This window comes from Balaenoptera physalus, assembly GCF_965194825.1.
Source record: "Balaenoptera physalus genome assembly, chromosome: 19".
Lineage (NCBI taxonomy): Eukaryota > Metazoa > Chordata > Mammalia > Artiodactyla > Balaenopteridae > Balaenoptera > Balaenoptera physalus.
In genome coordinates this window covers 39,978,556-40,005,313 of record NC_138900.1, presented here as the reverse complement: position 1 = coordinate 40,005,313, position 26,758 = coordinate 39,978,556, and the positions used below count along the sequence as shown (strand labels likewise).

Genomic DNA, 26,758 nt, shown 5'->3' with positions numbered 1-26,758 from the left:
TGGGTGCTTCAGTGCACTTGGAGGGGGTCAACCAGACCCCAAGATGCCTGGTTCCTTGGCCACCCCACTGCTATTGGAAGAAGGCTCAGCCAGTGGAATCCCCCAACAGCTCACCCTTATGCTGCTTGGGTACGTCTGAGCTGAAATGCCCTTTCAGAGAGCCTCACACCCCAGCATTGGACATACCTTAATGTACATTCTGCTCCTGCATCCCAGGTGGTGGTGCAAACACTCCGGGGGGGTTCCATTCACAGTAACCTGAACACATTTACCTGAGCAAGGTTCGTCTCCCCCAGGTTCTCTCTCTTCTCTGAGCCCCATCTTACATTCCCCGCACTGCAGCCCCCTCTGCTACTTTGTTTCCATCTCTTACTGGTGGTTCCTCCTCCCTGTCCTTCCACCCACCCTTGGGCTGGGTTTGGACCTTTCTGATTCTTTGCCCAATGTTGCCATCTTTACACCCACCTCTCTGCTTCCCCATTCCTGACCCACCAAACCTGCACCCCCAACCAAACCTGAAATTTAACACTTCTCCACGAGACTCCCTAAACCATGCCCCTCCTTTGAAGCTCTTTCCTGACACACCCACCATCCATACCCCTCCTCCTGGTGTTTTTGTTGGTTCCCTTTCTTTCCCTGTGGGATGAGCTGGGGAAATGGCAGGGATGCCCACCATGGCCTTTCTCCAACTAGATGAACTCCCTGTTGTGTAGAGAAACACAGGGCACAGAGGAAAGTCTAAGCTCTATTTTTCAAATCATGAGTCAGCACCCATTAGTGGACCCCAAACTCATTTTAGTGGATTGCAACCAACATTAAAAGGAGAACAAGAAATAGAAAGAATAGAAAATACCAAAGTGCATCACTCATAGTAAGGATAAGGATTGCTTTGTGACACTTCAGTTTCACTGTGTTTGTTCCAAACCTCAATGTAAAATAGATTTCTTACTGTGGGTTGCAGTCTGAAAAAGTTTGAAAGTCCCGGTCTACCAAAGAACCAACCACAACACTGAAGACGTGCTATTGAAAGCGAAGGAAGTGAGAGGTGGTTAAATGAATTTGCATTGTTATGGAGGCTCAAGGAGCCCCGCATTCCCCCGTTAAGGGCTGTAGGTGGGGTGCTGCCCACTTTCCTGACATTGGAGGGGGAGGCGTGTTGACGGGGTGCTCCCAGGAAAGGGCTGTAGAAACTGCCAAAATTCACACACTCAGCACTCTGACTCAAATTTGTATACAAATCAAAGATTGAAACCTTAATTTGTTGTAATCAAGAGCAAAAGAAAACTTAAAAGGAATATGAATCCACCAGAGAGTTTTCCAGACAGCTCCACCTGCTACTTCTCCAGCCCAGAAAAACAAAGCCCAGAGGACTTGTCTGATGGGAGTGGGGTCTAGCTGAAATTTGGAAATGTACCAGCTTCTTCCATCAGATCATCAGATGCCACCCCTTAAAGTGCGATGGGCCATGTGTCCTGTCCCCGTGGACAGGTGGGCGCCCCCTGCACCCTGGCTTTGGGCAGGCGCAGCCGAGCCCAGAGTTACTGGCAGTAAAAGGTGAGCACGTTTTCCTGGTTTCCTCGGATCAGGACGACCGGAGGTCTGAGGTCCTGGGACAGCGTCTCCAGCCAGGCCATGTAGAGCGAGCTCGGGCACTTCCCCTTCCTCCCTATGGGCAAGGTGCTGTGGGGCAGGAAGAAGCAGCAGATGGGGAATTACCAAGGGGCCTTCCCCACACGGCCCAGTTCCTGGTTTGCTTTCTGAACAGCATCTCCGTTTATTGGCCCCTTCAGAGCTCTTTCTTCCCAGCCACCCTAAGAATGACCTGCTGCTCTCCTTGAAAGCATGACCTGAAATGTACCTTCAGCCGCAAAGCATTTCTTTTCCTTTTTTTTTTGGCCGCGCCCCGCAGCTTGTAGGATCTTAAGTCCATGACCAGATATCGAACCTGAGCCCTGGCAGTGAAAGCGCTGAGTCCTAACCACTGGACCGCCAGGGAACTCCCACAACGTGTTTCTAAACAAAGCCATGGCCTGTAAGGTCCCCATGATCTGGTCCCCACCAGCCTCCACAACCTCACCTCCCACCACCCGCAGCCTCGCTCACACCACTACAGTCACAGAAGCTTCCTTTCCACTCCTGAAAAAAATGGCAAGCTTGCTCCTGCCCCAGGGCCTTGGCATGTGACGTTCTTTCCACCCAGAAGGCAGTGTCCCCAGCTCTTCACCGGGTTGGCTCCTTTGATTCCCTCAGGTCTTGGCTCAAGGGCACCTCCTTCTCTGATCACCCTCTTCGATCCCATCTTCCCATCCCTCTTTATCATGTCACCCTGTTTCATTATCTTCATAGCACTTCACACTCTCAAATCCTATTTTTATTTATTTGTGTGTTGTCTGTCTCCCCCCACTAGAATGTATGTTCACTCACGAGCAGGCTGGGTCTGTCTTATCCGCCTGTGTCTAGAACACAGTCTGACAGTGAGGCTGTATGCCACCCATCCGGCCACTCAGGTCATGCCAGCCTCACCTCTCCAGCTACACACCTGCCTGGGGCCACAACAAAGTGATATGTTCACGTGTTTCAGCTGAGCGGCCTGGTCCTGCCCCCTGCCCCGTAGGTAAGGCCCTGGGAGCAGGACTCCGTTGTCGCCTGGGGAGGGCCCCTTGTCCGAACTGCAACGCTGTGCAAATAACAACATGCCCTGGGAATGCTCTTCAGCCACATTTTCACGGCTATGTTGGGAAGTGACTTTTCCACCACACTGAGATTCCAAAGACGTGTGGTGACGCCCGCGGCCGTCCTGCTCTTGGCTCTTGGACGTGGCAGCGTCGCAGCTGCCAGCTGGCGTTACGTGAAGCTGGGGCACCAGCACCTTACATGGGACTGCACTTTGTTTTCCCAAAGTACATCCACAGGTACTATTTCATCTGAACCTCAGAACCACCCTGGGGAACAGCTGAGGGAACTGGGCAGAAAGGAGGGTGCTGTGCGACAGTGGACTTCAGAGCCTGGCTCTGGGGTCAGAGAAGCTGTAGGAGTCCCGGCTTTGCCACTTCCTCAGCCACGTGGCTTTGACAAATGGCTCACTGGCCCTGAGCCTCGGCTTTCTCTTCCCCGAAGTGAGAACACACATGCCTCCTTCATGGACGCTTGTAAGCTCTAACGAAAACCCTGCTCAGGAAGGGTGCTGCACAAAAACGCTCGCACAGAGTAAGCACTTCACGGTGTTGGCAGTACTGTCACCACGTATTACTATTTACCAGCTCGAGATGACCCACCAGTGAGTGGCAGAGCTGGGACTTGACACAAGGTCCTGGGATCTTTCCATCCCAGCGGCCCCTGCTCACTGCAACTCCCGCCTCCACTAAGAAGGTGAATTGAGGTCCCTAAACAGCTGTCCCTTCTTTAAAATTCCATCCTCAAAGCTTCACTTGCCACAAACACTATCCTCCCTTAAAAAGCAAGGTCTCCAGGATTGGGGAACCCGGTGGGAACAAGGACATTCCATTAAGCCAGTGTCACTTTAGTTAGTAGACTGTGTTTGGGTTTGTGTGGTGCCTTTCCAGGGAAAAAGGAAGTGGGAATATGGAAAGCAAACTTTCCTGATTTAACAGTTACGCTAAAGGCTGGAAATGCCTTCCGGGAACTTCTACATCATTTTCCGGGACTGAATTCAGAAACTTCAAAGACCACGAGGGGAGTGGTGGCTGCGTTATCCAGGGCAGGGGACTCCCATAGCTCCTGCTGTGGCCTTTCCCTCCCCGGGCGGACCCTGTTCTCCTGTCCATGCGACTGATTCCCTCGGCAGTCTCCCCCAGTGCCAGCCAATGACACGCTCTATTTATGTTCACAGGATGTGTGTGCTGTAAGCTACTAATCTTTAGAAATAAAGCTGCTCCAGAACAAAGGAGCTTTTTGTTTAGAACTGCATCTCTTAGCCACAAAGAAAGGCAGCCTTGGATCAAACCTAGATGCGGAAAGATAACCATGCTTCAGAATCAGCATCTCAGGCTTCAAAACCCAGTTGCCACTTGACAGCTGTGAGATCCCGGCAGGTGCTGAATTTCTCTGAGACTCAGTTTCCTCATCTCCTAAGTGTGTGTGCTGCGGAGGGGATGGGGCTAAAATAGAACCACCTCATAGAGTTTTGAAAATTAATAAGGCCCAGGGGGTTGGGATTTTGGGATTAGCAGATGCAAACTGTTATATGTAGAATGGATAAACAACAAGGTCCTACTGTATATAGCACAGGGAACTATATTCAAAATCCGGTGATAGGAACTTCCCTGGCGGTCCAGTGGTTAAGGCTTCGCCTTCCAGTGCACGGGGTGTAGGTTCGATCTCTGGTCGGGGAGCTAAGATCCCACACGTCCCGTGGCCAAAAAGCAAAACATAAAACAGAAGCAATACTGTAACAAATTCAATAAAGACTTTAAAAGTGGTCCACATCAAAAAAAAAAAACCTTAAAAAAAATAGCCTATGATAAACCATAATGGAAAAGAATATGAAAAAGAATGTGGGGGCTTCCCTGGTGGCGCAGTGGTTGAGAGTCTGCCTGCCAATGCAGGGGACACGGGTTCGAGCCCTGGTCTGGGAGGATCCCACATGCCGCGGAGCAACTAGGCCCGTGAGCCACAATTGCTGAGCCTGCGCGTCTGGAGCCTGTGCTCCACAACAAGAGAGGCCGCGACAGTGAGAGGCCCGCGCGCCGCGATGAAGAGTGGCCCCCGTTTGCTGCAACTGGAGAAAGCCCTCGCACAGAAACGAAGACCCAACACAGCCATAAATAAAATAAATAAATATTTTTAAAAAATGTGTATATATATATATATATATATATATATATATATAAAACACGGAATCACTTTGCTATAGAGCAGAAATTAACACAACATTGTAAATCAACTATACTTCAAAATAATTGTTTAAAAATAAAAAAATAAAATTAATAAGGCCCAATGCCTTGAGTGTCATAGAGGCTCAATCGATAAAATGCAATGTTGATTACTATTATTTTGACTACTACTATTTGGCTTTGAGGAGGGAGCCTTTATAGAAGAAAGAGGAGTCTAGATCCAAAAGTTATGCCAGAAGTAGGTTATTAGTGTGGTCAAAGGTTGCTGGGCTGGTTGCAAGGCTGGTTTTTCAGCAGTGCAGGTTAAGCTGAGCTCAACTGTGGGCCGTTAATCAGATAAACCGCTGATTAGCAGACGGCAAACGAGCCAGTTCTGCCTCAAAGCTGCTCTAGAAAAGAGTCCAAGTGCGCTCTCTGACGTGCTGGAAAATGTGATTTTTGTCATTTCATGGAGGCTTGGGAGGGTTTTTTCATCCTTTGAATTTCTGGGAAATGCAGGCTCCTGGGCCCCACCCCAGGCCCTGATCTGGAAGGAATTGAGGAATTTGCCGTTTTCCACGGTCTCCCGGTGGTTCTGATGAAGGTGACCCTCAGAGTGAACTTTTTAGGGGCACGTCTCTGGGTTGGAGACTGAGCAGCGCAGCTGCTGCGCCCTCCCAGTGGAGCTGGCTTGGCAGCCAGGGCCCCTTTGGGCAACAGCTGCGGCCGCCACCATGGGGTGGGACGCTGTGTGCAGGCCTCTCCTCTAAGGTGACTGGACTCCTGATTATTTATATCAGCCAATCCCACAAAGACTGGTGGGTGGGGGATTGGTTTTCCCTGTGAGATCCAGGGGGTGCAGGAGTGGGAAGGGAGAGGTGCCAGCAGGTAGTCACCTCCCTGGATGAAATTCCTCATCTTACTGCTTGAGAGACTGACTCATTTTAATGGCAAATAAACTTAGAATCATAGCATGTTAGCGTGAAAAAGAGTCTTGGAAATAATTTAGTTTAACTCTTCTCTATAATCAGGGAAACTGAGTCTCAGAGAAGGAGGGTTACCTGCCCAAGGCCACACAGTGGGCTGGCCAATGGCAGAGACAAAACGTAAATCTGTTTTGGAGGTGGCACTCAGGAAGAGGTGGTTTGGCACGCCCACACCCCCTGGCTGGCACACAACAGGTGCCACACCCAGGGAAAGTCGGGGAGCCATCCCAGGGTGAAGCCATGGCCACCGTCTTGCCGTCTGACCCAGTCTACAGCCAGGCTAACCCGGCCCTAGAAACATTTTCTGCAAGATGTTAGCCAGAGGCTTGGAGATAAAACCACTTTCCTTATACCACAGTCCCCACATCAAAGGCAACATGAAGCACTTTCTTTGTACAAAAAATGATCTTCCTAAAAGCTCCAGGAAGCGTGGCTTCATAGAGCCATCTTCGTGGGCAGCCACCTGTGCATTCACAAAGCCCCCCACTGAGAAAGGCCCCAGGCTGGGCTTCATGCTCTGCTGTCACTATCTTGACATTCTTAATCACTTTTGAACAAGGGGCCCCACCTTTTCATTGTGCGCGGGGCCCTGGAAATCGTGTGCTCCATCTTGATTTCCGGGTATGAACAAACAGGTTCCGCAGGCTTCACGGCTGTCCTGCGGAATCCGGAATCCGCAGGTGGCTCACCCCAGGAAATGTCAGGTACTCCGCTTGGCAAATGCCCACATTGCCTCTTGAGCTGGGCCTTTCCCAGCCATGTTCTGCCACCCTGAGACTCCCTGTGCCACTGTCACCTTCCCCTCATCTTCCACTCAGCCTCAGCCAATACCTGCCCTAGCGAGGCAGCTCCTAACCAGACACAAGCAGCAGCAATGGAAGCCCGAGGGGCTGACAGGCACGGAGCCTGGAATAGCCAGGGCTGGGGCCAGGCTCTGCTTCCACTGCCTAGACCTGGCACCAACATCAACTGGGGGTGGCCAGTGGCCAAGGAGGGCTGGGTGGTTCCCAAACAACTAGGAATCGATTTTCTTCTGGAATGAGCTGGGTCCCCTTTGTCAAGCCAAGTTTGGCAGGACAAAGCAGTGGATAAGGGGAAAGCGGTGATGAGGGGAGTCGGTGAGACCTGGGACACTGGGGCCCCAAGACCTCTGCCAGCTGGCGCTCAGGCGAGGTGCATGGGGCAGATGCAGGCCTGGCCGCGTGGTGAGGAGACACCCGGGCTGTGTTTACAGGAGCCTGGGGCCCTGCATCCTCACAGGGGAAGGCTTGGGTCCTCAGCCAGCGGCCACCCCTGCAGAGCTGACGCCTTTGGGCTCGGCGACAGGCTTCTCCTTCCGCAGGGCGCTACTTACATGATGACCAGAGCGGCATCCCGGGAGTAATCCAGCAGAATCTCGTTCAGCCTCACCTGCCGAAGGGACTGGGCGAGGAAAAGCCACGTGGTCACTTCCCATGTCCGATGAGCGGTCCCGGCCAAGCCCAGGGGCCTCTGTGACCATCTCAAACCAGGGGTGTGAATTGTGGCCCCTAAATTATTATAGACTCTCCCACCCCCGAGGAGGTAAGTGAATGTCAAGCTCACCTCCTGGAGAAGCCCCTGGGTGTTTCCTTCCTGACTTTATTACCATGAGCAGCGGATCATGGCAGGGAAGAGCACCTCACATGGCTGGGAAAGCTGGGTTCAAATCTCAGCCCTGAGAGTCCCTGGCAGAGAGCCTGAGCAGGTACCTCGCCTCCCTGAGCGCCACTGTCCACAGCTGAGCAATGGGTACAGCAGTGCCCTCTCCCGGGGAATGTGGGGAGGCCTGAGGGAGATGATCTATGCAAAAGCTCCAGGCCGAGGGGAAGCACTTGATAAGGCGGACTTGGAGCAGGGGTGGATGGCCCCACCTCTCCCGTCACAGAGTGGGCAAGAGCCTTCTGCGGACACGACGCTTTACTCAGCGTTTTCCAAGGAGCTGGGCAGCTGTGGGAGGGTCTGGGGCCTCAGGGCTGCTGGGTCAGGGAATTCCCCAAAGCTGGGGGGGTGCTGGGTTGTGTGGGGCTCCCTCCCACCCCAAGGCCTGTCTCCAAATTGTTCAGAAACGACTGACACTCAGGGTCTCATAGTGGACGGACACCCCATGTGAGAGAATGGAAAACCGAGGGGAAGTGGGTTCACCTAAATGTCACACGGTCGGCATTTTGGGTGGAATCACTCTTCGCTGTGGACCTGTCCGGTGGGGTGTTTAGCAGCATCCCAGGCCTCTACTTGCTAAATGACAGTAGCAATCCCGCCCCCCGCCCCCGGAGGTGACAGCCAAAAATGTCTCCAGAAGTCACCAAATGTCACACTGCCCCTCAGAACCACTGCCCCAGAGCACACGGGGAGCAGGACTGTGGTCCCCAGGCCCCCAACTGCTCACCCCACCTAAAAATGGCCTTGGCAGCCACCACTCTCCCTTAGGCCCTGTCAGAGTCCTGAAGATGCTGCCTGGGAAGCGGGGCGGGGTCTGCAGCTAAGGGGAGAAGATCAGCCAGCTCTGTTGGCCCACAGGACAAATTTTGCCTTGACCTTCACCACCTGCCTTATGCATCCCTTCCTGCACACATGGAGGAACAAGGGAGGGGAGGGAGAAGGACTTCGGGCAGTCCATTGCCACGGCCGGGAGGTGGGGGGTGGTGACTCAAAATGGGCAGGGGGACCAGGTTCCCACGCCAAGGAGGCTCCGAGATCAACCACAGGGTCACCCGTCAGCCCGAGCATGTATGGCTTGAGGACACCTCAGAGGCTTGGGGCGGGGAGAGTAGAATCGAGGGTCGGGGAGGGGGTTAAGGAAGCCCAGGACAGATGGGGCACAGGTGCTGATGCCTGGGAGCCCCTGGACCCCCACCCCACCCCAGCAAGGCCCTTCTCTCTCCTGCACCTTGATTCTATTCTTGTTAATCTCCTCATCCGAGATCTTCCAGGGGCAGTCCCGCCTCATCTCGGTGACCGTGGCCTCGTCTTTGAAACCATCATTCAGGCGGAAGGGCGCAATCATGTCCTCAAACCGCTTGGTGCTGGGGACAGAGAGAGCAAGTGAGACCGGGTGAGATGCCTGTTTCCAGGGAAACCAGGTCCTCAGAGGCAGATGGAAGTGGGTGTCACAGGGACATACATTTCAGGCTGAAACCCATTCTGACGCTGCCTTTTACATCAAAGCAGCCTCTGTGTTGAATTCAGCGCTGATGGGTGGGTCTGACTTTCAACAGAACTTCCACAAGTCGTCCACGAAGACCAACCTGTGATCCACCTCCACGCACCTGTCTGTCCCCCAGGTATTTACTGAGCACTATTCTGTGCCAGGCTCTGTGCTACACAACAGTGAACAAACCAGACAACATACCCCATCTTCACAGAGCTCACGGTCTGCTGGGCGACAAATAAGCAAATAAATACAGATTGGAAGTATTATGAAGGCACAAACTGAGTACCGGGATGGGGACTAATTGGGCAGGAAGACCTCCCTGGACCCAAGGATGCCCGTCCTTCTAAAGCCAGCTATGCACAGGGCAGGGGCTGCTGGAGCAAACAGAACTGAAGGTGCAAAGGCCCTGAGGCAGAAGCATGCTTGGGCTGTTTGAGGAGCAGCGAAGGAGCCCGTGTGTCCGGAGCAAGGCAAGTGCAGGGGAGAATGGGATGCCAACAAGTGTAAGTCAGGTAAAGGAGAAAGAGCCAGCAAAGGATGCTGAAAGAAGGACCACAGAGGTAGGTGGGAACCGGGAGAGGGTGGCGTCTTAGAAGCCAAAAGAAGGACTGTTTCAAGAAGGATCGCTGTGCCAAATGCCGCTGAGAGGCAGAGAAAGATGAGGACAGCAGTGGGCTCTGCGGATCTGGTGGTGCGGAGGTCACGGCCGAGGCTGGAGAGAGTGATTTCAGTGGAGCAGTGGGAGGGCAGCCAGACTGGAGTGAGCTGGAGAATGAGGGATGGGGAGGAAGCGGCCACAAAGAGTGTAGCATCACTTTGGAGAAGGTTGGCTGTGCAAGGGAGGAGAGAAATGGTCCAGGAGGTGGAGGCAGATGCAGGGACAAAGGGGGGCTTAAAGATAATATGTGCTGGATGGGGTCTGCATGCTGGCTTGCGCTATCCTCTCCACTGAGGAACGTCTTCCCCCATCTCTGTTCATGGCTTTTCTCAAGGCTCTGCTCCTCCACCAGCAGAGACGACCTTTCCTCCTGTGCATTCTGGTCCCTGTCTGCAGCATTCTGATGGCTCTTGATGTCCTCCCTACACCTAAGCCGGGGTAAACCCTGCAGGGCAGGGCTGCAATGTACTCATCTCTGCCCCTGTAGCTCAAGCACAGCCCTGAGAAAATGGGAGAGTCAGGATATCCATCACTATTAAATAGTTCCTTTCTTCTCTTCTTGATTTCCTTCCCTCTCCAGGTAAACAAGGGCTAAAGAGGTCAGGACAGACCTTACTTTATGGAGAAGATAGAGTCCTGGAAAACCTCATGTAGACAGATTGACATAAAGCAATCCTATTGTAAATGTCTTCTTTTAAGAATATAAGATTGAATCATTAGGAAAGTAAATCATCCCTTCTGGCCCCACAGTTGAGCCCTGATACAAATTCACACAGGAGTTTGCTTAAAGTCCTCCCACTTGCCATTGTATGGGCGGGCAGTGGGAGTGGTCCCTCAGACCATTCGACATCTTCTCCCCTCCAAGTGCCAGTGGGTTAATATAACATCAGGGGCCACAGCTGCCATGTTTCTGCCTCAGGGCCTTTGCACCTTCCGTTCTGTTTGCTCCAGCACCCCTCAGCCCCGTGGAGGGGATGTGCCTCTGCCATGGCCCCTGCAGAAGGAGCTACCCTCTAGCTGTGTATTTCGGGGCATATGATTCTGCCATTCCTGGCCACTGCCAACTGGACCAAAGGTAGCCAAGAAATAGGCCTTCCAGTGGCCTTTACCTTAGCTTGGCAGGAAGGGATGAGCTGGGCCAGTCACAGTCGCTTTTTCAGGCACTTAAATTAAGCAATGCCCAGAGAAGGAAGGAGGCAGCTTGTAGCGGACTGGGACTGCAGGGAAAGGTCGAGATGCAGAAAGAGCTCAGAAGCTACAAGCAGGCAGAAGCCACAAATCCAGCATTGATTGATCATCGACTCTGGGCTGGGCGCCGAGTTAAGCATGTTACACGGATTGTCTAAGACAGTGGTTTTCAAAGTGAGGTGCCTGCACCAGCACCAGAGAGCTTGTTATAATTGCACATTCTCAGGCCTTACCCCAGACTTACTAACTCAGAATCTTGGGGGTAGGACCCCCAAGCTGTGTTTTCACAAACCCTCCAGGTGATGCTGATGTTTGAGCACCACTGCTTTATGAAAACAATCCAGGCGTTGGAGAAAACTGAAGAAAACCAGTGTAGGTAAAATCAGCCTTTTGTGAATAGCAAGCAGCCTGGGCTCCTGAAGTGTGAAGCTGGAGACTCCCTCAGCCCCCAGGTCTGTGGGGTAGGTGGGGGTCCCTGGCAGATGAAACACTGGCTTCTGCTTGAGGGGCAGAATAGCCATGATTTGCACCAGTAAGAGCTTCAAAAACACTTGGTGTGTGAAAAGCATAAATGTGAACATTCTTCGGCCTCCCGCCCAGGTGTGTTTCTGGCAAAGACCACAGCTCTGATATGCAAAGGACCAGCAGGCAGGGGGAAGAAACACGAACAGAAATTAACGGCTGCACACTCGACCCTTCCTCTTTCTTTCCATGAGCCCAGTCTAGGTGGGGGCAGGAAGGACCATGTCCTTGCCCTTGGCTCACCAGAAAGGGCCGACCCTTCTGCCTGGAACCCCCAACACAGAAGACTCACTGCTCAGCCCGCGGCTTCTGGTTGATGTCGGGAAGGATGTGAACTTCGTGGAATCCCAGCCGGAACTTGCTCAGCAGAGAAATGATCCTGGGAGACGGAGATTTTTTTTTTTTAATGTATTCATTCATTCAATGAGTTTTTATTGAGCTCCTGTGGAGGATATAGCAGCAAGCAAAAAAAAACCCTGCCCTCGGGGAGTTTACATTCTAACCTGGGAGGAGGGCAGACAATAAATGAATATTGATAAAGCAGGTCAGGTGATGATGAGTGACATGGGAAAGGAATTGTCCTAAGTATCTGGTGGCCACCTCCGGACTAGGGCGCCTCACATTTTAATGTCTGAGCACCTGCTGGGGGATTGTGTTACAGTGCAGATTCTGATCCAGCTGGTCTGGGCTGGGACCTGGGATTCTGCATCTCTAACCAGCTCCCAGGATATGTGAGGCTGCTGGTTCACTGGCCACACTTTGAGAAGGAAGGGTCTAAGGGACGGGAGGCCAAATGCAGGAAACTCCTCAGGGTGGCTGAGGAAACAGATAACACACATGAACTAAGTACAGAACCCGGAGCAGCAAGCCAGAGGGCCCTGACTTTGCATCCACAGGGAGGAGACGCCAACTGTGGTTTGCGGCAGTCAGGGAAGGCTTCACAGAGGAGTTGGTGATCTGGCTGGATGGTGAATGGTGGGTAAGACTGTTACAGGCCAAAGAGGGTGTCCACACTGTAATCACCCAAGGAGCCTTCTAAACAGTACACGTGCCTCGGCCCTAGCCCGCCCATTGCATCAGAATCCCGGGGCAGGACACAGCGTCGGTGATGCCCCAGGACTAGTTGGTGGGGAGTGAGCACCCCAGGGGGGGAGTCCAAATGACCAAAGACATGGGGGTGCAGGGGATGGAGTGGGAGCAGTGACGGGCTGCCTGGGGTGGTGTGGAGCACGCTAGGGGACAAAAAGGAGACAAGCCCGAAGGAGCAGGCTGGGGCCCAGCTGTCAAGCCACTGCTGGTCCCTGCACTTGGGAGTGAACTCGGGAAAGCAGAGCTGTGGGCAAACATCTTGGTGTGCAGTGCTGGTTGGCAGGCCTGGGCAGGGCCTGGGTGGAGGCAGTCATGAGGAAGGCAGAGGACGTGGCCTGGTCCAGAGTCAGCTGGGAGGCAGAGGAGGTTTCACACCCTTTGCTTGAAAGACATCCTGTGACCCCACAGTGCTGCAGCCTTGAACTAAACTAAACCTGCTGAACCCAGCTTTCAGTCGGAGCTGGAACAGGAAGCCGAGAGGGCAAAGCAGCCTTCGAGGTGTGTTTACCTTTTGGAGAGCACAGGGAAGCGGATGCTGCGTCTCCCAGGCAATGCTCTCCTCTGCATTGCTGAGAAGGGCCCTCCGGTAGAGAGGTCCTCAGTGGGGGGTGAGGACGAGATGGGATTGCTGGTCGCCCTTAACTCATGCAGTGGGTGATTCAGAAGGGGTCGTGGGGATGTGGTCCTGGCATAGGACTAAAGTGGCACAAGCCACGGGGTCCTGACCCTGGGGCGTCATGGCGGGCACTAAAGGCTGGGCAGGGTTTTATCTCTGGTTAATTAACTGCATGATTTGAGGCAAGCCACCCACCCCATCCTTCCCAGCCCGGCTGCACCCTCCAGCAGTCCTCCATCCTACGACCTTAGACCTCACTTGACCTTGCTCTAAAGAAGCAGGTGCCCAAATCTAGGCACACATGTGCCACCTGCCCAATTCCTGCCACCTCCACACCTGTGTACCTGCCTACTATTTACTTCCTTCTCAGCTTAAGTCAACTCACATCCTTACTTAGATACATCTTGAAAGGAAATTGTCATCACAATTTAAACAGAACACCAGCATCTCTTGCCAGAAAGACGTGACCAATAAAGCCAGTAAACCAACGTCACTAAATTCTGGTGGATGCCATTTCCTGCCAAGCACTCCAGCCAGGCCTGCTTCCTCTTGTTTAGACAGAATCAGCCACAGAATTGGAGAATTAAGTCACTTCTCACCAAGAGATTCTTCAGGATTTGCTGCCCCTTATCCTGGCCACTGAAGTCACCTCTGGTCTCACCACGGGCAGCAACCCAAGCTTGGGGGGACATTACCCTGAAAGATTCTAAGCTCCGCCTCAGTCCTGAGGAGGAGGGGCCTTCTCCATCCTTCATTTCACACAAATCTTGAGGTTTGTGGGTTTAAAATTTAACAGCTCTCCCTGTCATGGCCGGGACTAGGGCATGTGCATCTTATTAAAGGGGGACAGGACAGCAAAACCACCTCTGAAATGGGGAGAAACCTGCTCCTGCCCACAGCTTCCTCACCAGGGCTGTGACCTGAGAGGGGCAAGCCCCCGGGGGCAGTGGAGGAGGGCGGGGCAGGGGGGCAGGCGGGGGCAGGCTGGGGTAGTGCTGGGATGACACCTACCGGTCCCGCGCGACCCACACAGTGCCCCCCACTTACGCCTTTCTCTCCTGGTCCAGCCTGTTGATCTGGCCCCCCACGAACACGCGGGTCCTGCATTTATTCCATCTCTTCTTGCGGCCGAGGAGGTAGGGTATGAGGAGGGTGAGGCCTGGCAAGGAGGGTCTCATGAGTCAAGAGGAAAATGCTCTCAGTATCCAGCCCTCTCTCAGTTCCCGCCCCGCTCTGCCACTAGCAAACCCCTTCCCCTCTCTGGACCTCAGTGTACCCACCTCTGTAATGAGTGTGCCAGACTAAACCAGGGGTGAAACACCGGGCTCTGTGGGCTGGGGTTTATTTGGCCTGCACGATGCTTTTAAATAAGTGAGCTGGCATTTAATAATTGGGATATTTCACACGTAAATCTAGATCGCTGTCACTTATCACTGTGTAATCCACAAATGACCTCACTACTCTGTGCCTCAGTTTCCTTATTTGTGAAGGGGGTTAATAATCGTTCCTACCTGGGGATTGCATTAGGTTAACCCATGCAAGCACTTAGCGTCAAGCATACAGTAAGTGCTCATTCAATACTGTCTATCACATCCTATATATAATAGGATATATCTTACTGGAACAGAACATTTTCTCTGTATCTAGGACTCAATCAAGAGTGGGAACAATAAAGCTGAGAATGATATGCTTTAAGAAAAATGGGAGAGAGTGTTTTTCTTTGGGAAGTGAAGAATATCCCTATAGCTTTCCTGTGCACCAGGCCATCTCTCCCATTTATGTCATGTGCCTGTGACCCCAAGGGCCTGTCCAGTCTGAAGGTTCCACCTCATGTTGACCTCAGCTGCTCCCCTAAGTCTCCCATTTTATAGTTGAAAAGCATGGGGCCAAGAGAGGGGCCCAGCCAGGCTCCTGTGAGCCCAGTGGTGGGCCCAGGGACCCCTATTTCCCTTTGCTGGGCTCCAAGGTCCCACCAGAAGCCTTGTTGAGAGTGACCAGGAAGGGCATGCTGAGAGAGTAAGTCATAGAGGGGAGACGGCCGGCGGGGAGCCGGCGTCCTGGGGGCGCTGACCTCCATCGTCGAATAGCCAGTAGATGTCGATGGTCTTCTTTCCCTGCTCCGACTGGAAGATGGTGCTGGCCTGCTCCTCCTGCACCAGGTCCTCGGGGTCCACTGCAGGAGCAGAGGGGCAGGTCACATGGGAGCACAGCCCATCCAAATACCCGAGTGTGTCTGGAAACAGAGCGAGCTGCCCTGGGAGGTGGGCTTGCCGTCACCGGGGCTGTGCACGCGGTGGCCGGAAGCCCCTGCTGCAGGCATGCACTGGGGAACTGGCCCGGATCACCGTCAATGGGCCCTCCTGATGCCGAGACTCCGGGAGCAGGGACCCGGGATGGGCAGGGCTGGGATGTGTCCCTCCCCTGCTCCCAGCTTCTCTCTCCTGGGATTCTGGTTGGCACTGGGGGGTTGGGGCCATTCTCTTAAAAACTCCACTGTGCCCCTCACAGATGCCCACAGGATGCCCCCAGCTCCTGCACTGCAGGTTCCCCTGCCTGCCAGAGAATCGCTGCCCCTCCCGGTTGGAGCCTGGCCAGGGGGGCCTCGGAGAGGTTGGGACTTGGGCCCCAGAGCCCACTGGGTGGGGGTCCCACGATGCCTGGACACTGAATTCTCCAGCAGGGCTGGCAGTCTTTATCCTGCTCTTCCCCCACCCCCGATTCCCTGTTGCTTAATCCCAGGGGTCTCAGGTGCCACTGTCACGAGCAAAAACCTCCTGCCCTTGCCCAAGTTCCCCGGTGGCCCATCGCTAGCTGCTCCCAGGGTGACAGTGCCCTGAGCCTCTGAGTTGGTGGGACTGACCCGTGCCGGAGACAGACGGCCTGGCTCCACTGGCTCCGGCTTCCTTGCCATCCTCCACTGGGTCAAACACGGGGTTAACTGCAAAAAAGGGGGAGCTCTGTTCCCAGGCTCTCCTGCCTGGGGCTCTTCCAGGCTCCCCCTTACCTTGGGAAGAAGGTCCTGACTCTCAGGTCACAGATCTGGCCTCTGCCTCCTTTCACGCTTCGGCCCCACCTGGCTTCCTTCTGCTGCTCAGACAGGCTACGCTCCTTCCCACCAGGCCTCAGTGGTGGGTGGCGCGGTGAGTGGCCCCTGGGCCGGGAGCTCTCTTTCCCCAGCCCTCCCCTTCTAGCCACAAGCCCCCTCCTCAGAGAGGCCCTCCTGCCCGCATGCCCTGTGTTGGCCTCCTCAGGACACCTCAGGACGCTGTCGCTGCCTGAAGTGAGTCCTGGGTCCGTGCGTTTCCCGCTTGAATGTCAGCTCCTCAAGGGCAGACTTTGTTTTGTTCCCTGCTGCACGCCCAGCGCCTAGAGCAGCCCCGGTCAGGAGTGTGGCCACTGCTCTGTAAATTCTGGTTGCATAAATATTCAGTGAACTACTGCTGGGTGCCAGGCATGCCCTCGGTGACCCGGATGAACAAGACCCAGGCCAGCCTGTGGCGTTCACACCTCTCGGTTCCCTCAGCACCGCCTCCCCGTTTGTCTTCATATGCGTTCTTTCTTTCACACCTCTAAAAATTACTCATTCAGATCTGCCTGTTTACATGTGACTTTAAATGTAACACACATCCCTACTCAGTGCCCCAATCCTGGTCCTGGAGACCAAAACACCCAGTTTTCAGGGCCTTTCTGGGTGTGTTTTCATACTCTGTTGTCTTTACGTGACCCTCTCTCACCTCTCTTTTCCTTTTTCCTGGCTATTAGATCCTCTTTATACCACCTGGTTACAAAAGTTCTCATCATGATTCGGGGACCTCTGAGGTCCAGTTCTGGTTCTGGCCCCAGCTGGAAGCAAGACCTTGAGCTCGTCACATCCCCTTTCTGGACCTCGCTTTCTCCATTTAGAAACCTGATGATCTCCATCAAAAGCTGACTTTCTAGGAGTCTGTGACCTTTTATTTACTAATTTCCCCCTGTCTTCCCTGTACCACTTTAAAAAAATGGGTTGTAGAACTTCCTGATATCCTGCTCTGTTTTTGATGGGGTGTCAAGAAGGTGGGGTGTGGACTCACTGTGCGCCTGCATCACCTTCGAGATGTTGAGCCCCTCACGCATCCTCATGACACACACACTGTAGTTGAAATCAAAAGCGTCGCTGGAAAGAGAGGAGGTGGGGTCAGCCTCCCCTTGGCCCCAGCCCCCAGCCCCCAGGAGGCCAGGTGTCTAGAACTGACCCTGCCTCCCCCCATACCCTTCCTCCTCTCTGGGCCTCAGTCTCCCCATCTGTATAATGTGCAGGCAGGACTGGAAAGGCCCCCAGGACCCCTCTAGCTCTACCGTCTGTGGCACTATGGATCCTACAGACCCTGTACTTGGGGAAAACTGAGTCAGGCCAGTCTTAGGGCCAGGCCCTGTCCTCCTGATACATGCGGCTACTCCTCACAACTCTGCCAACAGAGGTGGGGATGGGAATTACTCTCTCCATTTGACAGATGCAAAGCCTGAGTTTTAGGGAGTAACTTGCCCATGACACACACTAAGGAAGTGGCCAACTGGGATTAGAATTAAATAGCTGAGGCTGGAAACCCTGAGGACAGGTATGCACACAAGACTAGCCTCGCTCATGAAGACATCAATAGGTTGTCTATATAAATGTCTACAAGGCTCCCACCCCACAAGTATATTTACTGCCTGTTTGACACAGTGCCCAAGAGCCCACCACTAGGGCTAATCTAATAGGCTAAGCACTGCCCTCTCTGGACTCCTTTAATTACACATCTCTGGGACAGGGGCCTTTCAGGACCCAGCAATTTGGAGTTTCGGCATGTTGAAGCTGGGGGTTCCTGAAAAGCAGGTATACACTGCCTCCTGTTGTAATTTTGTTAGAGGCAGTGAGATGCACTGCTCAGAGTCATACAGCTGGTTCACAGCAGACCTGGAAGCAGGGCCCAGGTCCCCAACACTCAGCCTCGTGTTCATTAAATGCTCCTGCACACTGCCTCTCTGTACCACGTCAATGCAGAAAACAACTCAGGTAGGCATTTTCTGGACCTTGCACAGCAAGAGCTGAAGGAGAAAGAGTTTGGAGTTAACCCTAAAATCCCTAGGGCATTTATCCCCCTGGTCCCATCTCCCAACCTTGTCGCCTCCTCGGAGGCCTGGTTTCAGAGGTACCACCTCACAGCTCGAGAGCTGGCCATCTGCAGGTCTTCTGCAGTCCCCAGGTGGACACAAGATTTTCACCTAAAAACCCACATTTTCATCTTCTCTGAAAAACTACATCTAGCAACACCGGGCCCACATTTCTGCCTGGGCACGATTAGCTGGAGCCAAGTAGCAGCTGTTCTCTCCAGTTTGCCACAATCCCCACTGCTCCCTAATGCCCACTCTGGGCCCACTTCACTGTGTTACCTGCCTGTTTCTGCTGATCTTGGTGTCTATGACTCACAGGTCAGAGTGGGGAACCCTCAGACTGTCTTTTTCTTCCTCAGCTTCGAACCAGTGGACTCAGCTTCTTACAGTACCCACTGCTTCCCGCTCTACTTCCCAAGGCCCAGGAAACTCCAAAGGCCCAAATTGAGAGACCACAGGCTCTGCCTCCCTCATGCCCTCACTCACTGCAGGATGCCGATGTAGTCTTCCACTGTGGCCGGGTGAGCCGACTGCCAGTTCTTCTTGAACCCGACCACCAGAATGTTGGGCTTCAACCTCCCGAGACCTGCAGCCTGCCGGTGGGGGAGGGGGGAGAGGGGAAGGGGATGAGGTGAGGAACCAGGCCGCAGGCCCCACGGGGCTCTGTTCTGTGACTAGGGTGGGGCTCTGCCTCAGCCCCAGCTGCCCTCTCTGCCATGTCATGGGGGCTTAGGAAACACATCCGCCAGTTCAGGGTCCTGTCCGCCCGGACACACCCACGAGAAAGGTGAAGCTACAGCCAGAGTTATTCCCCTGCGGCCTCTCCAAGCCGGCGGCTGGACAGTCCCATAAGTTCTGGATTATCCCAGCTCCAGCTTCTCTAGTAAATTATTTCTTATAACAAGGGACTTGAATTTGGATGTCAAGCTTGGCGTATTCCTGGGTCATCTAATCCTTACATCTTTTATATTTCTCCTTTTTTTCATGTTAAATTTTTTTTTTACTTTTTGAGGTGAAACTTACATAACAGAAAATCAACCATTTAAAAGTGTATAATTCAGTGGTGCTTAGTATACTTAAAATATTATGCAATCATAACTTCTACCTACTCTCCAAATATTTTTATAATCCCAAAAGGAGACCTCGTATGCTCTTTTTTTTTAAATTTTGAGAAATATTGAAAAGGATTCCCCTATGTTGACTCAGAATTAACAACTGTTATTTTATTCATGCATCCCATTTTACAAATGAGGAAACTGAACAGTAAAATGAATTGCCCAGTGGAATGTTCTAGAAGTTGATCTGACTGGTGGTTTCACAGCACTGAGCAGTGTCTGCATATGTAAACATTTATCAAACTATACACTATTTCAGTTTGCTGTGTATTAATTATATCTCAAAAAAACCAAAATCACAAAATGTGTCATCAGATCCCACAGGCCTCCAAGGCAGTTTCCCCAGGCCCTGAGCACTTTGAGAAAGTGCCCTGAATCAGCACATCTGGAAAGGCAAGAAAGGCGGGACTCCTGTTGCAGCAAAAGGGGCTTCAACTAGCCCCTCACGGCATCCCACCTTCCTTGTGACTAGTTGTCACACCAACTAGTAAGTCCTGTGAGGAAGCCCCGGGCCTGCACACCTGCATGAGAATCTGGACACCACTGCGGAGGTCCTCAGCGATGACATCGGAGTAGAAGGCCTTGATCTTCCTCTTGTTCAGCCACTTGGTGTGCCCGCTGGCGATGAGCCGGAGCTCAGGCATCCTCTGTTTGCGGGGTCCCTGTGGGTGACAGGGGCAGGTGATGTCAAGGATGGCCTTCACCCTCTGGCCTGAGACTCAGCCCCTCTCCTGCCCTGGAGGCTGTCCCCTGAGCTCATTGCTGGTTCTCCTTTATGGAATTAGGGGAGGAAAAGCAGAGGAGGAGGGAGAGGGAGGAGTGGAAGGAAGATGGAGGGAGCAGGTGAGAGGCAGGACAGTGTGGGCAAGCCAGGGAGAGGGATGGGGGAGGGAGAGAACGTGCCCTGGGCACCACAGTCCCTCCTGCTGCCCCCGGGGGTGGAACTGGTGCCCAGGGGCTTCTCCAGGAGTACAGCCCCGCCCCCCTGCAGGGGGCACTCACAATGAGCACGTGGCCGCAGATCATCAAGCTGAGATTCCGGGTGAAGGTGCCCACAAAGTCCACCAGGGCCGGCCGGAAGTTGGGGGGCCCCGTGAGCACCAGGCACTGGGGGCTGAGGAGGGGAAGGGAAAAGGGTGTGAGCCGTCAGGACAGAGCTGGGGGTCTGGATGCCAAATACAGGTGCCCCCGGAGTTCCACCACCTCCCAGGACTCCCTTCCTAGGACAGGTGAACCACCCCGTGGTCTTCCCGTCTATGATTCCTTTCCAGCTCTCTTGGTGGCCACCACACTGGGTGTCCCTCTTCCTTCCTGCTCAGGCCACCAAATGCTGCATGTGGGCAAACCACCCTCTTGCTGCTCCATCTGGTGCTCCTGCCCTGCCCAGCCCAGCAGGGTGTGAAAAGAATAAAGACTGGGAGTGGGGAGGCCCATCACTTATGAGATCACTGTGTCACTGGGTGGGTGAGTCAGCCTCTGGGTCAAGAGGCAGCCAAGGGCCATGGTCAAGGGCCACTACCAGACTCAGCTGGAGCCAGACAAAATTGGCCATTCACCAGCTGTGTGACCTGGCACCAGTTATTTAACCTCTCTGGGCCTCAGTGTTCTCATCTGTGAATGTGGTTAGTAACTTCATATACCTCAGAGGGTTGTGGTGAGGCTACGTAAGGCACTTTGAGTGGTAATGCAACATAGATACGTCTGATTATTAACATGGTGATCTGTTGGGAAGGGGGTCCTGGGTGCACACTTTTCCTCACGAAAGAGGGGAATCAGCTTCGAAGAGTCCTCGGGAGCGGCTCATCTCAGTCGGTCTCACGATCCCAACACCAGAGCACCCTCACCAGCACAGGTGGCCCTGTGTATCCGCGTCCACAGATTCAACCAAGGGTGGTGGTCGAATCTGTGGAGTGGAACCACGGATACCGAGGGCCAACTATGCTAGGCTTTTTATATAAGGGACTTCAGCATCTGAGGATACTGGTATCTGGGGGATGGGGGTGGGGGGAGGGGCTGGAACCAATTCCCCGCAGATACCGAGGGACGACTGTATTGCCCTTTGTATTTGTATTGCCCAGAGCATAGTCCGCTGTGGAAACTTAGGTACAGAGAAGTCACTGGACTTGTTTGGTCCCCATTGGGCAGTGTCAGCCCCGGTCTCCTGACTGCTGGGCAGTGCTCCTCCACCCTGTTTCCTCTCTGCGAGGGGACCGTGCCCACCATGAGTCTACCGGTCAGGTGACAGGCCTTGGCCTGGAGGCTCCCGGAGCAGGGTCACGGCCAGTCCTGCATCCCAGGCAACCCCAAGGCTGCACTCACCGATAGTTCTTGATGTGGTCCTCCACCTCGCTGAGACCCACCGAGTAGCTCAGGGCCAGGTTGTAGGAGCCAGCCTGTACCGAGGAGCCCCAGTTCACCTCTGAGGGGTGTGTGCAAGGTTAGAAGTCATGTGAGAAACCAGACATACATATGTTGACCTTCTTCAGGAACCGAGCACCGTGGGAGCAGGTAGATAGCCTGTAGATCTGTTCCTAACGTTCGCACATGCAATATGGCTACGCATTTAAAAGTTATACATCAAGCTATTGACTCTACAAAATATTCTCCTCCCTTGACGAAAAGATCTTCACAATGACCTGGAAGGCCAGGTTCTACTTTAGAGTGCTAGGCTTTCCTGGCGTTCTGCATCCCACCCCCACATTGCTGTCACCCTGGGATCCTTGCCTGCATGCGTGTAGACATCCCTGCCCACACGTCCAGGCTTTGACTGGCTGCCCTTCAGTCAGGCAGCCCTCGGTCTGGTGTGCCCACCAGTGGGCCGGCCACTCTCAGGAGGATGGACCTGGGCAGGCAATGTCAGGTCCTGCGTGTCCGGGGAGGTGGTCTAGTAGTAGAGGTGTGGGCTCTGAGTGGGCACACTTCCGGGGGCTCCTCAACCCTTGGGAAGGGATGAGGCTGGAGGACCAGAGGGGGCCCCTTGAGAGCACAGTGCCTGAGGCAGGCCCTCCGGCTGAGCTGACAGGCAGGACAGCTTGGCAGCCTCAGGGCAAGAAGGGACGCCTGACCCCCTGGGCAGCCTGCGACCGCACACCTGGCTTCTTGTAGATCACATAGAGCAGGAGGAAGAGGACCACACCGATGGCGATGAGGGCCGCCCACCAGGTGAGAAGGAACATGATGACCACGGAGATGATCGCCCCAAACAGCGCCGCCCACTTGCTGTAGTAACGGAATGAGGGTCTCCACCCTGGGCGGAGGGCACAGGGCAGGACGTACGCTCAGCACTCCGGAGCCTCCTCCTGGGCCAGCATAGCTGGGCAGGGCCTGGGTGGCAATGCCCGCAGTGCCCAGGGCTGGGGTCCCAGTCTGTGCCCGCCCACCCACCCTGCTTCCTGGGGCTGGGCTTGGAGGCTCTGGTAGGGCCACACACCTGCCTTGACTGGCATCCTGCCGTGTGAACAGGCTACACCAAGGGGGAGGTGTCCAGCTCCGGCCAAATACGGCCACAGGACATCCAACGTCACAGCAGTGCTGGTTTCCGGGGCTCGCACAGAGCCGAGGGTGTGAGATGGAGGGGAAGGACATGACTCTGCCTAGCCTCACACCTGCAGGCCATGCCAGGGTCGCCACTAGTGACAGCCGCTCCACGGCACAACTCCAGGGCACTGTGGTCCATGGTCTAGGGAAAAGGTGGCCCCGGGACCAGCCCACCGGCGATTTGGGGCTAATTAGAAAAAGTCTTCCTTGAGACTCTTTACTGCCATCTGCCAGAAAATTTTCGTAATAAACATACAAATCTATAACATCTATGAGTGGCGCCCCCTAGAGTTGGGCAACGTGCAACCTGCAGCCACCCTGTCTGTGACTGACGATTCTGTTCCCTCTCTGGGGAGTCAGACTCCTGACTCCCTTAAAACTGGTGGAGGAAGGTACTAGAAAAGTCTCTGCACACTTTAAACAGTGCATGAATCCATGTATAGTGTACATTGTAAGTGCTTGATAAAGGATAGCTGTTATTATTGTTATTATATGAACGGTCCCTTTAATTGATTTCAATTTGAGAGGTGACCTTGGTCTGCCCACCTGCATCCATGCCTTCCACTCCCCGCTCCATACCCCAGCCCCAGGTGCCTCCTCCCATGAAGGGGGAGGGTCTTACTTACCGGGTGAGTTGGTGATGGAGGCATGGAAACAGCTGAAATTGATGAGGGCGTAGGAGCACAGGAAGAAGTTGGAGATGATGGGGGCGATGGTGTTGAGCTCAGCTTCAGGGACCCAAGGGAGAGAGGAAACAGTCTACTGGGCAACTCCACCAAGGAGTCCTTGGTACCCTCCCTCTCAGGATAAGGGGACCCCAGATGGGCCACCGAGGCTCAGTGAGTCTCAACTTCCTCATCTGTGAAATGGGTCCATCATTTTGTGAATCTCAAAGTCCAGTGTTTTGTAAACTGTAAACTGCCGGCTCTAAAGAGGATGGAGAGCAGTGTGAGGGTAGATCCCATCAGGCTACGGGATGGCCAAGAACAGTGACTATCACACTTCTTTGTGTGACCACAAATTACAGTAAGAAATACATTTTACAGTGTGACCCAAGACACATGTTCTCTATTCTCTGAAACCTTGAGACTGTATCGCAGTTCCACCCACAATGGAAACCCACTCAAGAACCGGCTCCTTCCCTTCCCTGTCTCACAAGCCCCTGCCCTGCTGCAACCCCTGGCACCCCTAGACACACTTTTGCATGTGAATCCTTGTCTCAGGGCCTGCTTCTGTGGATCCCAAAACAAGACAAACAACTCTTATGTGCCAGGCCTTCTGTACGTGAGTCCATTGAATTAACACAAGAGCCTTGCCCCAGAGCATTTGAGATCGTGATCCTCCATCTGAGGTACAGTCAGAACCACCCAGATAAAACGACATCAAACCCGAGGCAGGGGTGGACGGCAGGGTGAGCAGAAAACATCCAGGAACATCTGGGAATGCCAGGCCTGACTAGGTGTTTCCATTCCCTGCTTGTGGCCCTGCTGTCTCTTCATCTGGTGCAGGATCCAGCAGTATCTAGTGTCCAGAAAGGTTCCCTTGCGTGGAAGTGGCTAGACCATTGGGTTATGTCTCATGGCTTGGTGATGCCAGCCTAAGTATTATAGCAGGGATTCAGCTGTGGCAGGAAGGTACCCCCCAGCCTGGGGAGGTTCACCAACAGCTGATCCTGACCCCATTCCTGTATAGGGAGCAGGGACCAGGGGTCATCATGCCAAGGCACGGTGATTGCCCTTGCTTAGTAGGGCCACCTCTCTCCTAGCAAGTTCCGCCTCATTGGCTAAGTAAATCAGGAAGTACTGGGGAGTGTGCACACGTGTGTGTGCGTATATGAATGCATGTGTATGTGTGTGTGTGTGTGTGATATACACACATGGTCTCTTCCTGCCCATCCGTGACACACCCTCTATGCATTATTACTCTCATTTTTCAGATGAGGAAACCGAGGCTCTAGGAGGTGAAGTGATTTTTTCCAAGGTCACACAATTGGCATATGGCAAAGCCAGGATAGAAAGTCAATCTAATTAACTGATTAACTGGAATCTTTCTCCTAAGGCATCCCCTACCTTGGAGCCCAAGGGATCCAGCAGCTCAAGATCTGAGAAATGAGGTTGGTCTAGGTTCTACACCTAGAGAGATAGTGATCCAGCTGTTTGTACCAGCTCCCAAGGAGGAATCAGTCAGCTTGTCCTGTGCTCCCAACGTGCTCCTGGGGGCTAGTTCAGACCTGGGGAGGGAGGTCCCAGCTGCCAGGACACAGGAATGCAGAACCAGGGAAAGCGTGTCGGGCCCTGTCCCCATGGCCCTCACGGCTGGCCGGGAGAGGTGGCAGCCCTGCGTACCCTGCGGCCACTCACCGATGATGATGAAGGCCACAGCAATGGCATAGGCCAGCAGGTAGCTGCGCAGTGGCTCATTGTTCTTGCCATAGCCTTTGCCGAAGAAGCCGATCAGTGGGTACAGCTGGTCTATGCACAGGCACTGTGGGCACAGGACGACGGGCTCACCCCCTGGCCGGGACCTGCCCCATCCCCTCCCCTGTGGTCACCTGGACCCCAGGCCCTGCTTGCTCTCTCCGTGACCTCAGCAGGGCACTTCCTGAACTGGGTCTCGGCTTCTGTCTTTTGAAAGGGGACTGATCTCCTGCCCTCCCCACCTCACCACGAAGACTGAAAGGGCAAAAAGGGGCTGATCACATCAGAGGGAAACTGGGAGGGGGGCTGCAAACGGGGTGCCAGGCTGCACCACTGGGAGGGAGTGAGGGGGGTGGGAAAGGCAGCTGCTCTTCAAAGCTCGGCACAGGAAGGGGCTGCTTCCTGCAAGCGTTTGCTTTACTAGCTCCTTTTCCTTCAGTCTAGACACCGGGTCACATGACTCCTCCAGGCCTTTGTGGCAGTCACCTGGGGCCCCCTGCACCTGGCCTCCTAGACACTCCCGCCCCCTCTGCAGCCTCACCTGGAAAACTTTGGCGGCAGAGACGAGACAGGCCAGGGCTGAGGAGAGGGTGGCCCCAAAGATGCCGGCCGTGATCAGGGGTGCGAAGCCCGACACCATGCTCATGGTCTGCAAGGACATGGGGTTCGGGCCCCCATGGTGAGGGGTGGGGCCCAGAGCCCCCACCCAGGGCACCCCAGTCCCTGCTGCAGGCAGGGGCTGAGTCTGGGAGCTGCCACCTGAGTCTGCAACCCTCACTGGGGACCCAGCGCCCACCAGGTCAGGAACTGGGACCAGGCCCCTACCTGAAGCTCTTTTCCCAAGCCTGGGGCCAGCCCCCCAAACCTTGTCTACCCCAGCCCAGTCCAGCCTCCACCCGGCCCTCCCTGCATCTGGCAGGGCCGCGCGTACCTGGTAGTGGTTGATGAGGCCGTAGCGGCAGCTGTGCTGCTGGGCGCACTCGGTAAAGTTCCAGCCGTAGCCACAGGCCAGCCCCTCGCAGGCGCCTGAGCCGGGGGTCACCGTGTCATTCAGGATCCCGGAGGCATCTCGAACCACACAGGAGCCTGAGGAGGAAGGAGGGCGTGGGGAGGCCTCCTTTCCCTCCTCTCTCCTCCCCTCCCACCCCGAAAACACCAGACACTTGTGCAGAGGGGGACACGCTGCTGATGGGCCAGCTCTTCCTTTACTTTATGATGATAATAATAATAATGATGATGATGATGACGACGATGATTTTAGCTACCATGCAGGAGCACCTCCGATGTGCCAGGCCCTGCGTCAAGGACTTTAAACACTCTGGGGAAACAGGTATTACTATTACTTTGATTGTCATTGCCGTTCTACAGAGGCACAGGGAGCTTAAGTGACCTAAGGTCACAGTGTCCTCCTTAAAGTGGAGAACTGGATCTCAGGCCCTACGTGGCTATGACCTGGGCCGTGTCCCTTGGCCGTCTGTGAGCAGCTCATCTCACGA

General features: G+C 54.1%; 1 protein-coding gene across 10 annotated transcripts in view; it reads right to left on the bottom strand.

The window, feature by feature from the left end:
- SLC12A3 (solute carrier family 12 member 3) overlaps positions 1-26,758 on the bottom strand; it is a 43,692-nt gene that overhangs the window by 5,155 nt on the left and 11,779 nt on the right. For 2 of the 10 annotated variants that reach the window (XM_082436981.1, XM_082436972.1), the window contains exons 10-27: positions 26,194-26,348; positions 25,804-25,911; positions 25,206-25,329; positions 23,472-23,573; positions 22,400-22,555; positions 21,628-21,727; positions 20,311-20,422; positions 19,830-19,970; positions 18,680-18,786; positions 17,134-17,216; positions 15,924-16,001; positions 15,135-15,236; positions 14,111-14,222; positions 11,651-11,737; positions 8,727-8,862; positions 7,173-7,240; positions 6,387-6,476; positions 4,239-4,406 (exon numbers count right to left, since the gene is read on the bottom strand). In XM_082436981.1, coding sequence (XP_082293107.1) covers positions 4,259-4,406; positions 6,387-6,476; positions 7,173-7,240; positions 8,727-8,862; positions 11,651-11,737; positions 14,111-14,222; positions 15,135-15,236; positions 15,924-16,001; positions 17,134-17,216; positions 18,680-18,786; positions 19,830-19,970; positions 20,311-20,422; positions 21,628-21,727; positions 22,400-22,555; positions 23,472-23,573; positions 25,206-25,329; positions 25,804-25,911; positions 26,194-26,348 — 2,009 coding nt within the window. In that variant the 3' untranslated portion in view covers positions 4,239-4,258. Of the gene's footprint in view, positions 1-1,226; positions 1,681-3,208; positions 3,362-4,238; positions 4,407-6,386; positions 6,477-7,172; positions 7,241-8,726; positions 8,863-11,650; positions 11,738-14,110; positions 14,223-15,134; positions 15,237-15,923; positions 16,002-17,133; positions 17,217-18,679; positions 18,787-19,829; positions 19,971-20,310; positions 20,423-21,627; positions 21,728-22,399; positions 22,556-23,471; positions 23,574-25,205; positions 25,330-25,803; positions 25,912-26,193; positions 26,349-26,758 lie in introns of those variants that run through there. The other 8 variants (XM_082436973.1, XM_082436976.1, XM_082436974.1 and 5 more) reach the window with 7 other exon arrangements.